We start from the raw sequence: 15,343 nt of genomic DNA on the forward strand, positions 1-15,343 counted from the left end.
GGACGTTGACAGAGAACCCGAGGGAATGCAGGAGGTCTGCCGTAGTCTGGAGGTGGGAGGCGACAGCCAGGGACAAGCACACCTTCAGTAGCCAGCCACCGTGAATCGCAGGTAACGCCTGTGGACAGGTGGAACGAAATGTGAAAGCAGGCGTGAAAGTCCAACATTAACATCCAGTATCTAGGGTCCAGTGCAGACAGGACCTGAGCCAGAGTGAGCATCTTGAATTCTCCTTCTTGAGGGAGAAATTGAGAGAGCGTAGGTCGAGGATAGGACAGAGGCCTCAAAAATTCTTGGGAACCAGAAAGTAGCAGGAATAGCAACCACAACCTACTTCTTGACCCTGCAATCTCTCTATGGCTCCTTTGGCCAAAACAACCAACACTTCCTGGCAGAGAAGAAATAGGTGGTCCTAAGTCAGCCTCATGAAAGTGGGTGGCATGGAGGGAGGGATAGTCTAGAAGGGGAGGGAGTAACCCCTTCGGGCAGTCTGCCAAACCCACCTTTCCCATGTTTGAGGGGGGGTGTTGGAGGACTGACCCTTCCTATTCTTGTGTTTGTTCTGCCTATGGAGTATTTTGGTTTCACCCATGAGCTGCAGAGACTTTGAGCTTTCCTCTGGACTGTGTAACTGTGCCAGGAAAAGTGTGATAGAGGGTATATGGGGAAATGCACTTTTGGAGTCTTTTGCGTGCAGAGACAAGCACATCATCATGCACGCACAGATACATGCATCCACAAGCACAACACAATTACGCACATTTTTAACTACTTCCGTGCTCATGACGGCTCCCGGCCGTCATGAGTCACGGTAGGCATGTGCTCAAGATGGCTGGGAGCCGTCACAACGTTGCCGCTCCACCCACATGTGCTTAATTCCCCGCCTGTGTGGGCGAATTAATCAGTGGGCGGAGTTCCGACGCCTCCCGCCCATCATGAGCACACGTCCACCGTGATTTATGACGGCGGGGAACCGTCATGAGCCACCGCGGCGCCACGCAGACACCCCCCCCCCCCCGCAATGCGGCGGAATTCGCGCCGCGGCGAAGGGGTTAAATGTGCACACATACACTTCACGCCATCTGAAAATACACGAAGGTGCAAAACCCCCTCATTCTTCCTGGCATATTTCTCCAAAACTGAGGCACTTTCTGCAGAAAAGACGTACACAACAGATGCAGTAATCACTGTACTATGTAGAACATATAGCACATAGGGGAAAAGTTATTATAGGGCCAATAATTATTCTTGGTGCTTTTGCTTCTGCAAATAGAGACATTGAGGTCTTATTAAATAACTGCAGTTCTTAGTGTTATGATTGACATGAATTGACACATTAGTTGTCTCATTTTTTGTGGGTAGGAGCGTAAGTAAAAAAGATGAAATATTATAAAAATAATTCAAAGTGTACGTAAAAACTATTTTTAATCAGTTCATTTGTTTAATTAAAACTGAAACAGTAGAATTTCAAAAATGAGTAACAGAAGCCAGTCTCTTAATCTTTTAATAATTTCAGCCTATGAGCACAAAAGGAGCGTGCTGTGCACATTTTCAAACATACCATTGTTCTCTATAATTTCAGTGCGAAGAGCTTCCCCAGGCCTTATAGAACATCAAGGCAGCTAGAAGAGGGCACCTGTTTGTGGTAAAGTGGACTCTGTGACTTTAAACAGCCAGGAGACTACTTTGATTAAAAGCCTAGGGGCCAGATGTAGGTAGCCCTTTACCGGTCGGAAACGGCCGAAAATACAGATTTTCGGCCGTTTCCGACCGGTAACGGGCTATGGAGATGTAGGGGCAAAAAAAATGTAAATTTTCGGTAATTTTACAGATTCAGTAATTTTACCGAATCGGTAAAATGACAGAATAGGTAAATTTACCGATTCTGTACATTTTATCGATTCGGTAAATTTACCATTCGGTAAAAATACCGAAAATGTATTTTGTGATGTAGGTAGCACTTCTAACAGTGCTACAAGGCCTTTAGAATTCGGTATTTACCATACAATACAATTGCATGGTAAATTACAAATTCTCGTGCATCACTGATGACATCACCCAGTGACTGTGTGTTTCTGTAAAGTTAAAATATGTCTTACATATTGAAGAATGAGTGGATATATAAGTGTCTGGATGAAGGATTTAGTAGGTGCGTGACTGACTGTATGAGTGAGTGATTAAATGTGTCTCACTGAGTGCATGGGTTAGTGACTAAACTGTCTTAATTTGTGCATCATTATACCTGTTGTTCTGTAAACTGCTGCATGTGTTGATCAGTAGCTATATGAGTAACTATATGGGTTATTGATTGGTTGCCCAAGTATTTGTATGGGAGAGTGAGTGTGTGTGTGTGGGTGGCTGGGAGGTGTGTGACTCTGTGCATAGATGTGTGAGCAGTTGATTCACTAGATGTATGGGTTCAAAAGTGCATGTGGAATCAGCTGTATGGGCGGTTGACTGTGTGCTTGAGTGTATTGGTGAGTGAATGGATATCTCAGTGCTACATGTCAAAGTAAGTACATATGTAAAACACAGTACATGTGAAAGTTGACATATATAAATAACTGTGCATAAGAGCCAGTGAATGTGTGAGTGGCTGTATGGATCATTGTAAACTTGTATCAGGGATTGTATAAGAGAGTAAATATGTGTTAGTATATGTTTGAATAAGTAAGGTGTGTATAACTGTATAGTTGAGGAAATGGAGGTGTGATTGACTTTTTGCATGACTGACTAGGTGTGTGAGTAACTCCATGGATGAGTGACAGTCTGTGAGTGTCTGTTTACACTGATTGTATCTAAGGTTATATTAGAGTCTGAAGAGGTTCATTGTATTATCACATAAATTATATCATCAGTGATGTGATCAGTAATGTCAAATGAGATGTCATCAGTGATGTCATTTGAGATGTCATCAGTGATGTCATCAGTGATGTCACTGACCATGTCATGAATGATGTAATATGTGACATCATCAGCAGTGGATTGCGGGTGCGCGATATATAGTTAGTGCAACTAACTATATATGCGAATTTCAATGGCTTTGTGTGAGTAAAATAAGGTTTTGTAAATGCTAATCCCTAACTATATATGGTCTATAACCTATGGTTTTTTTCAGTGAATTTTTAAGGTTTTGTAAATGCTAATTCCTAACTATATATGGTCTATAACTTATGGTTTTTTCAGTGAATTTCAATGTTTTTTTATAGCAAATATCAAAAGCTGTTAAATGTATTATTCTTTTAAAATATATTTTATATGTTTTTAATATAATTTTTTTATGCATCTGCCAAACCCTAACCTCTTAATAGTGCACTGTGGTGGAATTGATTTTGGGACTATGACTGGGGTTGGTCTGGAAATGCTTTTAAAGGACACCTTTGATCAATTGATGACACTTTTTCCCCAAACTGCCTTGGTATATTCCAATATATGCCAATGACAGAAATGAAAGTGGTCCAACCAATTTTTTCCACAATTTGAGAAAGCACGGAAACATGTGAATAAATCTGTTTCTGCTTACATGAGAGAATTTACAATGGGTTTAATATACAACAATAACTTGCGTTACAACATGCAAGACATCTACAGAGGAGATGGTGTGCACTTCTCCGATGAGGGGAATATAATATTCCTCCTGAATTTAAAACTGTGCATTGGAACCTACTTGTAGGTACCTAAATTAGCCACAGAACCCAATAGTTCTTTTCATAGCTACCCTACCTATGATCATTCAAAACGTTTATCTTTTTCTAACTTTTTTTCTTTTTTTCACCAAAGTACGCTCCCCGGTTCGCTTACCGGTGCGCGTACCGGGCGCTTCCCACGCAATTCTTTTTTTTTTTTTTTTTTTTGCCTATATGAGCGTCCTAAGCCCCCCTCAGAAAACCTATAGGGTCACAAACCCCCACATGCATCAAGCATTTTTGAAGTCGCAAACGGTGCAATTCCTTAAAATCGGCCGTTTGCGATTCCAAAAATGCTTTTTCAGATGCATCATTTTTTTGTGATGAAAATCGCTAATTTTGCGACTTTCCAGAATGCGATTGCATTTAAGGAATCGCAAATTTGCGATTCCTTAAATGCAATGCATCATTCTGAAATCAAATTGCGAATACAAAGTTTGGAAGTGCAAATTACCACGAGGTTGAACCTCGTAGTAAATTGCGAAAAATGTTTAAAATGTTCAAATTTACATTTCAAACAATGTCATGTTACAGACACACATGTCCTTAGGACATGTGTGTGTGAAACATCCATTTAAAAATACATTTCAGGGGTGCAGAGGGGGGTCCTTTGGACCCCTCACTGCACCCATGGAATGCATCAACATTTGCGAATTCAAAATTGCAAATTCGCAATTTCCATTGATTCCTATGGGCCTTTTGGCCCATAGGAATCAATGGGAATAGCGAATTCGCAATTTTGAATTCGCATAATATTTGCGATTCGGTAAAAATTGCGATTTTTACCGAATCGGAAATATTTAGCACTTTCTATGATGCATCCCGTTTTGCGAATCCATATTTGCGATTCAGTAAAAATCGCAAATTTGGAAATGCAAAACGGGAGTTTGATGCATGTGGGGGAAAGTGTCTACCGTGCCCCCTTCTACCCATTCCGAACATTGTTTGTCCTCCATCTTGTGTCTCAATTCTACCGATACACAAAATGGAGGACTCCCGTAACGCTGCCGGTTCGCGTACCGGGGCGCGCACCAGTGAGCGCTTGCTAAAAAAAGGGGGGAAAGTAATTTACAGAAAAACCACTGGAGACACTTTCATCAAATATAGAATATGCCCTACTACATAGCAGTCCCTACCATTTACCCAAATTTGATGGAATTCCATTGAGAAAATTATGCTGTAGGCCTGACTAAATATCCTGAGGTAAATTACATAATAAAAACCCTTATGAAGTGTTAGAATTGACAACCAATTAAAATGCGACTTTCATTATCTTCTATTATTTCATGACATTTGATTGGTTATGTACCTGAATATATATAAAGAAAGAGAGAAAACACAGCTATTTTGACTACTACTTCCTGAAGTACATTTCAAGTGCATTTCCACTGACAACTTAAACTTCTTTTTGAAAGGTAAGATGTTATTTTAAAAAACTGAAGTATGTTGTGCACTTTAAGTTAATTTGGAAAACATTTTCTGATAGTTATATACTATCCCTCTGTAATAGTTATAGAATAAGATAGACTTCTCTGTTATAGTTATGGATGCAGTTAGGCTTGTCTTGTATAATTATGAATTTACTTATGCTTTATCACATACACGTTTTTTATATTTTTACTTCCACTCTGATACCATACACTGCCCAAAGATAAAATCACTGTTAAAAAAACCAAAGTACCTGTCTGAACTTAAACCCAACAGTGCCCTATCTCTACTGATATATTTTTTTAAATGCAAATTACAGCACAAAAATGGAAGGAGAGCAAAAAAATTCCATCGAAATTGTTCTGGAAAGCAACAATGATAAAGTTATTGAACCCAATGACTCAGAATTCATGGATGAATCACGGGACTATGAACTACTTCAATGTGTACAATCAGTAGATTTCCTGATTGAAAATGAGGACATTTCTGACAATCAAATATTAGAAGTTCTGTTAAATTTTGAAAAAGAATCTGAAAAATAAATTTATATTTAATAATTCAAAAATTGTTTGAGACATTATTCATTTTTATATGTATTTTTTAAACTAGTACCAAATTGATTATAATGTAAAGTCAGACTTTAAATATACTGTGCAACTTTTTTGTGTTACATAGTAAGTTTGCTCATAGTTACTTCCTTTCTCCCACTATTTTATCTCCAATGTGTATTTAACATCTCTCTATCATCTCTTGCCTCCATGTTCTTTCTGCTTTCCTCACAGACTATGCTATGAATTCCATATACCACAATACCTTCTGAAACAACATGCAAGATATCTACAAAGGAAACGGTGTATATTTATTTTTAGACTCCGCATTGGTACCTACATGTTGGTACTTAAATAAAAAAATAATAAAAAAAAAAACAAAAAGAACAATCAATAAACATACATTATTTGAACATTCCTTCATTATATTTTCCCTATATTACGCTCCCCGGACCGCTTCCCGGTGCGCGTACCGAGCGCTCCCCCCCGCAAAAAAAAACGATAATAAATTTTTTTTTTTTCCCCCATCGGGGCCCTTTTAAAGCCCCCTCATTAAACCTAGGGGATCAGGGAGGATGTACTCTGCACCCTTATGCTCATTTCCCCCTTTGTTTTTGCCACCTCTTGTGTCTCGATCCTACCGAGACAAGATGGCGGCCGCTCCGAACTGTTTAGAATGTTCACAGCCAACGGGGAGCCAATCCGCTTCTCCTCGCGAAGTTCCGTTTCGCGTCAGGTACGCGAACCGGGGCGCTAACCGGAGCGCTGTCACAGATATATCTGTTTTTTAAAACGTTAATTTCTCAAAATCCACTGGAGCACATATATTGAGACATAGCAAAGGCACGTCGGGCAAACAATATCTACAATTTTGCCAAGTTTCGTGAAAATCCATTCAGCCGTTCGAGCTAAAAGTGATTCCAACCGCCCTATGGAAAAATGAATAGGAAAAACGCGTTTTGGGACCCCCCTTTTTTCTCGGCCCCCCTTGACGAAACCTCCCCAAATTTTCAGGGGCTGCTCAGAAACAAAATGTGCAATTTTCCTGAAAATTTCAGTCAATTCCGTCCACAAACGCCAAAGTTATTCGACATAGAATTTTCAGAAATCCCATAGGAAAAAAATCCTAACTATATATACCTACTGGCGACCGCCAGTAGGTAATACACATATACATGTACATGCTACACCTACGTATCTAGCAGGGATGTAGAATTTCTATAGCCCGATGCCCAGGACATATAACTTGGGGTCAAGGGCAACAAGTTTTCATGTGTGTTTTGTCCTTGGGACAAGTAGGCCCAGGCCCAAGCAGCACAAACTCCTTGGCTGCAAGTTTGTAGTACCACATTATGGATCAGGGAAGGACACTGTCTGCAGTTAAGGTAATAGGTTTGTCTATATGTTAATGCTGTTTGTATTTATGGCTCATTATTTGAAAGCCCTTTTTTTAGGGTGAGCGCTCTAAGTAAATGTTGTAAGCTCAGACTGCACTACTGACAGTGGTTTCAGTATAAAAATGTGTACACATGTTTTCAAAGTTTAGCACTATGAGGCTATGTATAATGCTCCCAGAATGCTCTCTGATGTGATGCAAATATTCACAGAAGCTTGAAAGCAAGATTGATTATACTTTCCTTTCAAAATAAAAAGTTCATTAAAAAAATGAAAGCAGGAAAAAAACATTTTGCTAAACTACTGTAAAATTTCAGGTCCCATTTCTTTGCAGCATCAATTAGTAACGTTTTGATGCATGCTAGTATTTCTCAAAAATATTTATAATGGAAAACCAGTGTAACCAGTTTCAATAAGGTTATGGGAAACAAAAAGAAACAAGCCTTGGCAAAGATAGTAGGTCTGAAATTGGTGGTCAGCTTTTTAGTTTTGTCATTGTGTGACTGGTTTTGGCATGGTTTATGTAAAACCTTATTGGTGTTGGAGCTGCCGAGCCCTCCCTATTATAACAAACATTGGCTAAAGCAAAAATTGTTTTTGGGCCTCAAAAGGCACACACTGCCACAGTAGTTACTAGCAATAAACAAAACTACCTTATGTGCCAATATGCTCCTTGAGAAGGAGCAGAATGCTGTCACTCATAGTAAAGTAAGCTGATCTAGAGAGAGAGCGAGAATTTTAATAAACATAAAAGGTCATGGCAAATGCCAGACCAAATTAAGAGTCAAATTATTAAAGTCTCAGAAGTACACCCATGGTATATGTCCTTGCATTAAGTGCAGCTATACAGCTTTTGTGAATTCAAAAGAATTTACAGAAGTAAGACAACAAATGGTACTCCTTGGACATATTTGTGAACTGCATTTTAGCATGAGCAACTATGCATATGTAGATCTGCTCATGCGAAAACCTGGTTGTTTGCAAGTTTACTTTCCCTCCAACCACTTGTTTCCCCAACTCTGGAAGAAGGTTTACATTTGCCATTGTCAGATGTAAATTACCAACATTTTACAGTATGGAAAAGATTAGAGAAGAGTTGTTGAAAACCCTTAAAACAGCTAAGTTAGTAGTTTTGCACAGACTCAAAAGGGCATTCAAACCCCGGAACTATTGCTTACCACTACCTACAGCCCCAGTATGCAGATCTGCGGAAATGTGGCAACATATGGGGATTGAAAGTATTCAAACTCTACTATGGTATGAGCCCTGGCATAATCAGAGAGGCTTTATCAGAGCTCTAACATAATGAGAGTGCTGCTATAATTTGTCGCTACACTACATGGCACCTAAGGGGCAAGTGGATTTTGTTAGAAGACAAGTAGATTTATGAAACAACCTGCCCCATGGACAAGTAGATATTTTATTAAATTCCACACCCCTGATCTAGGCTAGGTACATTTTGTCAAATTACGTAAGGCGCACATTATAGGAGCATGAAAATGCTACTGTCTTATCTGAACTGTATAGGTTCATCTTCTTAGCACTATGGTAGAAGTTAACCTACTGTTTACTATATTAGTACTTGGGATTTCTATCGTATGCTCCTGTTTCCTGATTGTCACAGCAAATATGTTTTGCACAAGATTGACACTGGACCAATACATACTTATTGCGAAAAGTACTGTACTGTTTTCCAAGATCCCTGAGGAATCGGGGTTGCCATGTTCAGTGGTTGCCAGAGACTACCTACACTACTGTAAGATCCAGGAGGGTGGTAGTGGCACTGCAGAGCTAGCTGGTCTAATGGCTGACGTATCCAGTGGGGGAGTTGTGAATCGGTTTGTACACCAAGTACTCAGTTTAGGCCATCCAAAACGTGCAGGTACTGGGGATTCCTAGGAACTATATGACATTAGCTAACTCATTAATAGTGTCTATGCTAATCTGGTCCTGGCTAAGAATATTTAATCAGTATGTACCTATTTCAAGAGCAATGGAACATTTACCAGAGACCCTAAGGCAGAGTGCAGTAATACCCATGAAGATTTCTTCCTTTTTAAAGGCCCCACTCCACTGCAGTCGGGGGTTTTGGGACCTGATTTTTATCACTTGGGAATAGCGGGAGAGGTGTGGTGCAGAGACTGGAGCAGCTGACTCTGTAGGGCGGGGCTCATGGTTCGATCCCCGGCGGCCGCACAGCAACATGTAACTGTGGGCAATAGCTCACTTAACCTCTCAGACGGCCCCCAGCGCCTTAGTATAATTAAATAATGGATTTTTAATTTTTTTTACAGCAGATAAACTGAACTGACACAGTACAAAGGCAAAGTGCCATGTTCTATAACAGAGGAAAGCGGCTTTTAGAAAGCAAATATACTTTACCTGTTGTTTCATGGTCTTCGTGTCCCAGAGTAACAGCTTTCCAGGTACTAGATTACTACCCCGCTCCCTAAAATCAGGTGCTGATAAGTCTAGTTGTGTAATCAGACTCGGAGATGCAGCAGAGCAGATGAATGAGGCACCAGTTGGACTGCACGCCAGCGACAGTATCCTATCCAGAAATAAACAGACTGTAAGCAAATGGTAGAAAGGAAAGCCATATTGAAGAACTGCATGCTACACTGGTAAGAAACAAGAGACTACCTATCAAAAGACTCTGTAAACACAGTTACCAAAACAAAAAGCCACAAGTGAGCATATGCGTGTCAACATGGATATATATATATATATATATATCTATATATATATATATATATATATATATATATATATATATATCTATATATATATATTTTTCTCTCTCCGTTCCTCTGTGCCCAGCAGAAACAAAATGAAGTCGCACTCTTGCAGATGCGTTTCTCAGTAGTGTTAATTTATTCTTAAATTAATTTATCAAATAGAAAGACAGGCGAACAACCTACGCGTTTCGGTATGCATATACCTTGGTCACACTTAGTTTGCTCTCAAAAACAGCGTTTTTTTGTAATTGAAATTTCATGACACCATTTCCTGTTCCTTCTCATTGAATACCATAGTGCATTCTGGGACGTATAGTCACCGAAATTAAAACCTTGAAAGAATTTGAAAAAAACACGCTGGTTCGAATTATAAATGGGCCAATTATCTATGTCAAAATATTTACAGATCTTATTTGTATGGATAAGGGACAAAGTTCTTGGATTTATTTTTAGCGAGTTTGATGACTTTCAGTCCGCATTATTTCTTTGTGTCTTTTTTATTGTTCAAAAACTCGCTTCATATTTCTTTCTCGTTGTCTTTTTCCCACTTTGTAATGCCAGTTCTTTGTGCCTCCACGAGATAATAATTTGACTTTCTGTTATATGGCATAATTACGTTGCCTCACTCTTTTCAATGTTTCTTAAAAAAGTTTCTTTTTTGGAACCAGTGTTTCTTCCTTTGTATTTTGTTGGGAACAGTTTAAGGATTTTGGGAGCCTCTCAGGTGTATATATAATTCCTCAGATAAATTCAATCCATGTGGAGACATACTTCTGAAATTGAGTATATGGCGGGACTCTTTCTGCCTTAGAATTCGTTCCCTGTTGCCCCCTCGGTCACTCAGGGGGACAGTTTCTATCCCACTGAACTTTAGACATTTCCAATCACCTTTATGCTGTAATTCCACATGTTTTGCAATAGCATTGTTTTTGTCCTTGTTTACCGTCGCTCTTACATGTTCAAGCACTCGTTTTTTAAGCTCGCAAATTGTGCTGCCCACATATTTTAATTTACATGGGCATTCAATTATATACACAGTGTACTGACTTTTACAGGTGATGAATTGCTGAATCCGCCATGTTTTTCCATCTGCCATGGTTATTTCTTTTGTGGGGGTGGCAATTTGGCACACTTTACAGCTATGGCATTTTGACTGGTTTCACTTGGAAATTCTTCTAAGAGTGGAGTTTTGGAACTTTAAAAAAATCCTCTAAAATCAGCCGAACTACGAATTCCGATTTACTCACTTGTTATCAAGAGAGACCTCAGTGCTGCATCTTTGAGCCCAGTACTGATCCTGAAAAGTAATTCTAAAATTACTTACCAGTAACTTGAATTTCCTTCCATAGGAATCCATTGTCTGGTTTTCACCAGAAAAGTATCAAAGTGTCTATTTTCACATACTAAAAATATTCCTTAAAAATCGCCTGCATGACTTAAACACATTCTTTCAATTGTTTACAGGAGATGCCCCAGTGCTGGAACCAGGATCCACCACTGAGTAAGAAAAAGTAATGATAACACTACTTGCCTGCTAAGTGAATTTCCTCCCATAGGATAACATTAGTGATTCTATGTGAAAACATTTCTAAGTGTCAACTTTTAAAATACAATATTATTCCTTTAAAATCACTACTGTACTGTTTATCACTTTTCTTGTGCCTCGGTTCTACCGAGACACAAGATGGCTGCCAACACTTCCTGGTTTGGAGTGTTGACAGACAGTTTTCAGCCAATTAGCATGCAGCTCGTGCTCGTAATGGTAAGCGTACTATCCTCGGACGGTACGCGTACGGTACTTCGTCTATAGATATATCTATGATTTTACTTTTGATTTTCTAAGTAACTACTGAACGGATTTACACCATTTACCAAAAAACATAATCTGCAAACCGAACTCTAACTTTTTGCCAAATTTGGTGTAATTCCGTTCAGCAGTTCGGGCAGTAGCCTCACTTAAAGGTCCCTATGGAAAATTGCATGGGGAAAACACATTTTGGGACCCCCTTTTTTCTCAGCCCCCACTTGACAAATCACCCCCCAAACTTTCAGGGAAGAAGCGGAGCGGAGCAGGCCATTTCCTTGGAGAATTTTGCGTGTATTCGTCGACCGGCACTAAAGTTATTCCAAATAGAAGGTTGCGGATTTCCTTGGGTCCTAACTATATCTACCTACTGGCGACCGCCATTAGGTAATATATATATATATATATATACATATACATATATATATATATATATATATATATATATATATATATATATATATATATATATATATATGTATATATATATATATATATAACGGTTCCTCTCACGCGCCTCTGACTGGCGCGATAACATCCAAGACAATCCACTCCAAAAGGAACAGAGAGAGGCCACACAGGGGATATCGTTGGAATTCTGGGTGCTGCAGTTGTGAGAGAGCTGCAGAGGGCAGGGCTTCTGGACAATTGAAATGTGCGGGTGGAGTCACACGCAGCCCAACCAGCAGCATCTGAGGAAGGCCGTCGGGCCGAAATGCATTATGCACACGCTGGCATCCAGTAAAGGTGTTCCAACGATATCCCCTGTATGGCCTCTCTCTGTTCCTTTTGGAGTGGATGGTCTTGGATATATATATATATATATATATACACACACACATATATATATATATATGCACCAAACCTCCTTCCAGAAAGAAAGACAGTGACCCAGGGGGAAACGGTAGGTAACACTATTTAATTAGCACAGATGCGAATGCATTTCGGCAGCCTTCTGCCTTCTTCAGCGCCCAAAACGATCCGTGAGTAAAGTCTCATGCTGCAGGTCAGTCCCTCATTAGAACGCTTGCTGATGCAAGCCAGCTCCACCCCCAGTAATCAACTCCACGCACCTGTGAGCAGTCCCGAGTGTGGCGCAGGACTGCAAGACCCAGAATGCAGCATAGTGAAGTCCGGGACCATCGGTGCAGGAGTAAACCACAAATAGTGATAATGTCATTCCGGGGGGGCAGGGAACAGCGTGAGCCCCAATCTGAGGAAGGCCGTCGGGCCGAAATGCATTATGCACACGCTGGCATCCAGTAAAGGTGTTCCAACGATATCCCCTGTATGGCCTCTCTCTGTTCCTTTTGGAGTGGATGGTCTTGGATATATATATATATATATACACACACATATATATATATATACACACATACACATATATATATATATATATATACATTGCGCTGCTCACACAGATTTTTTGCGGCGGGAGCTTGTTCCGCGCTGTAAAATCAACGCGAATGGCAGCATGCAGTGCTCCAGAGGCTGCTGCTCCTTTCTGCCGCTCAATTAGATTTTCTACTCAAGCGGTAGCTTTCTCAACACAAAAGGACGCAACTTAAACAAACTGGCGCAACCTGCTGTGACTGCCCGAGTTGGGGAATCTGAGAAAATCGCACTAGGGGACGCAAGTTCTGGCTTGCCAACTTAACATTGATGAGCTGTGCATGAGAAAAAAAACTCTGCAAAAAACAAGTTTATTGCCCATCCCTACGTATTTATAAAGTGCACATGCAACAGATATTTTTTTCTAAAGGACAAGTAAAAGGAAAATGCTACTTACCAGTATGAATCTGTTCTTGGCATGTAGAGCTGCAGAGTTGTACACTTAGCATTAGATCGCCACATGGTGTTGGGCTCGGATGATTGCATGTTGTTGTCGTCTTGGAAGAAGTCTTTGTAGTCATCCTTAGATTGTTTTTCGCCATGATGGGAAATGATGGAGTTAGTAGAAGTAAAGAAAAAGATGTTCATGCGTGTGCATCTAAGTAAGATAAAACTGGAACGGATACAGGTCCCGGGGAGGTGGGAGGGCATGTACAACTCTGCAGCTCTACATGCCAAGAACAGATGCATACTGGTAAGTAGCATTTTCCGTTGGAGGCATATGAGCTGCAGATTGTACACTTAGCATCGATTGTGCAGCAGTGTCTCCCCTAGCGGTTGGCTTCGGAGTGGAATCTGGTCTCGTCGGCTTCGAAGCGTCGGACGCTGGTTTCGTACCTTTGTCTTTAGAAGTCGACTGTTTTGGAGCCAAAACTTCTTTCGGTGCCGAGGGGGCTGGTGGGATCGGCACGTGCGGCCTGCTCCGTACCGAGCTAGTGGAAGGCTTAGTTATTCTCTGCGGAGCCGGGCTCGATGGCGGGGCTGTCAAAGTGGATTTTAGGTCGTGACTGGGCCCCGGAGGCGGAGTGTTGACCTTTGTCTTCGATCTGGGTGCTGTGTGTGGTGCAGGGGCAGTAGTACTCACGCGCTGACCCGATGGTATGGAGTCATCTGAGTCGTCTGCCTCTGATACGATCTGGAGATCATCTGAATCTTCTTCGGGATTGAGCGGAACCTCCTCATCGAAGATATCCACCGGTTCCGGAGCTGATCTCTGCATGTCGTGTCGACGGGCCCTCCGATCTCGGATGGTTTTCTTGGATCGAAAGGACGTGCAGGCTGTACAGCTGGACTCGTCGTTTTCTGGCGATAAGCACAGGTTGCAGACCTCGTGGTGGTCACTGTGTGGAATCTTTGCTCTTGAATGGCGTCCTTTGCATGAAGTGTAGACCTCAGGGCGTGGATAGGCCCAACGGCCCGCGTCGACGACCGGAATCGAGCTGATGGAGTCGAAACGATGTTAGTCAATATCGAAAGTAGTTTGGTAAGTTTTAGGAAGTTTTTTGCGTTTCGAAGTGCTTCGAAAGTCTATTTCTGGCCGGAGCGGAAAACTTTCATCCGTACCCAGTGGCGGAAAAAAACAATCTAAGGATGGAGCCGATGCCCATGCACACCATCGTCCAAGGGAGGGGTCACCTATCTCGTGACTACAAAGACTTCTTCCAAGACGCCAACAACATGCAATCATCCAAGCCCAACACCAGGTGGGATCTAATGCTAAGTGTACAATCTGCAGCTCATATGCCTCGAACATCAGTTTTTCATGATTAATACTAGAGTTGAGTGCTAGCTTACCAAGACAGCTAATGCTAAATTTGCTATTAATCAAGGCCTGCTAACTACCCTGTGGGAGGTGCACAGGCTGAGGCAGGTTAATGCTCTCCCTCCCGCGATCAGTCCCATTCTTGGGACTCCTTCAGTCTTTTCGGCCATCTGAAATATCAGCCCTGATCTCCTTAAGTTCAGAGGCAAACCAGATTAAATGACACGGTTCCTGAGCATGTAAAGTTGTACTCAGCAGATGAGCCTAGAAAGCAAATACAGCGGCACCAGATCTATGAAGTCTTGATAGGAATAAATGAGGGTGTACCAGGCAGAATGAGGCAATAGAGGGCAGACCTAGTGCTGCTTTCGATATGTAAGTGGTCAAGAGGCGGCTCTGGTATATGAAGCACTACTGAACCTCTGAGACTGAACCTGTGAGTATGAGGACAGTCCTAAGCATATTACCTAGGCAAGGTACAAGGTGCCTGGACAATAAACCATCCCCATAACATATAACGTTGTACTGGGAATGCCAGGCTCATCTTGAACTATCCTGGGTGCTGGCCCTAAGTATGAAGCACTTTAAAC

The 15,343-nt window shown here is 41.1% G+C and overlaps 1 protein-coding gene across 2 annotated transcripts in view; it reads right to left on the reverse strand.

The window, feature by feature from the left end:
• WDR91 (WD repeat domain 91) overlaps positions 1-15,343 on the reverse strand; it is a 187,786-nt gene that overhangs the window by 17,832 nt on the left and 154,611 nt on the right. For both annotated transcript variants that reach the window (XM_086952995.1, XM_086952994.1), the window contains one exon: positions 9,440-9,608. In XM_086952995.1, the coding sequence (XP_086809121.1) occupies positions 9,440-9,608 (169 nt within the window). The remainder of the gene's footprint in view (positions 1-9,439; positions 9,609-15,343) is intronic.

This window comes from Lissotriton vulgaris, chromosome 1_2 (assembly GCF_964263255.1).
Source record: "Lissotriton vulgaris chromosome 1_2, aLisVul1.2, whole genome shotgun sequence".
NCBI classification, from domain to species: domain Eukaryota; kingdom Metazoa; phylum Chordata; class Amphibia; order Caudata; family Salamandridae; genus Lissotriton; species Lissotriton vulgaris.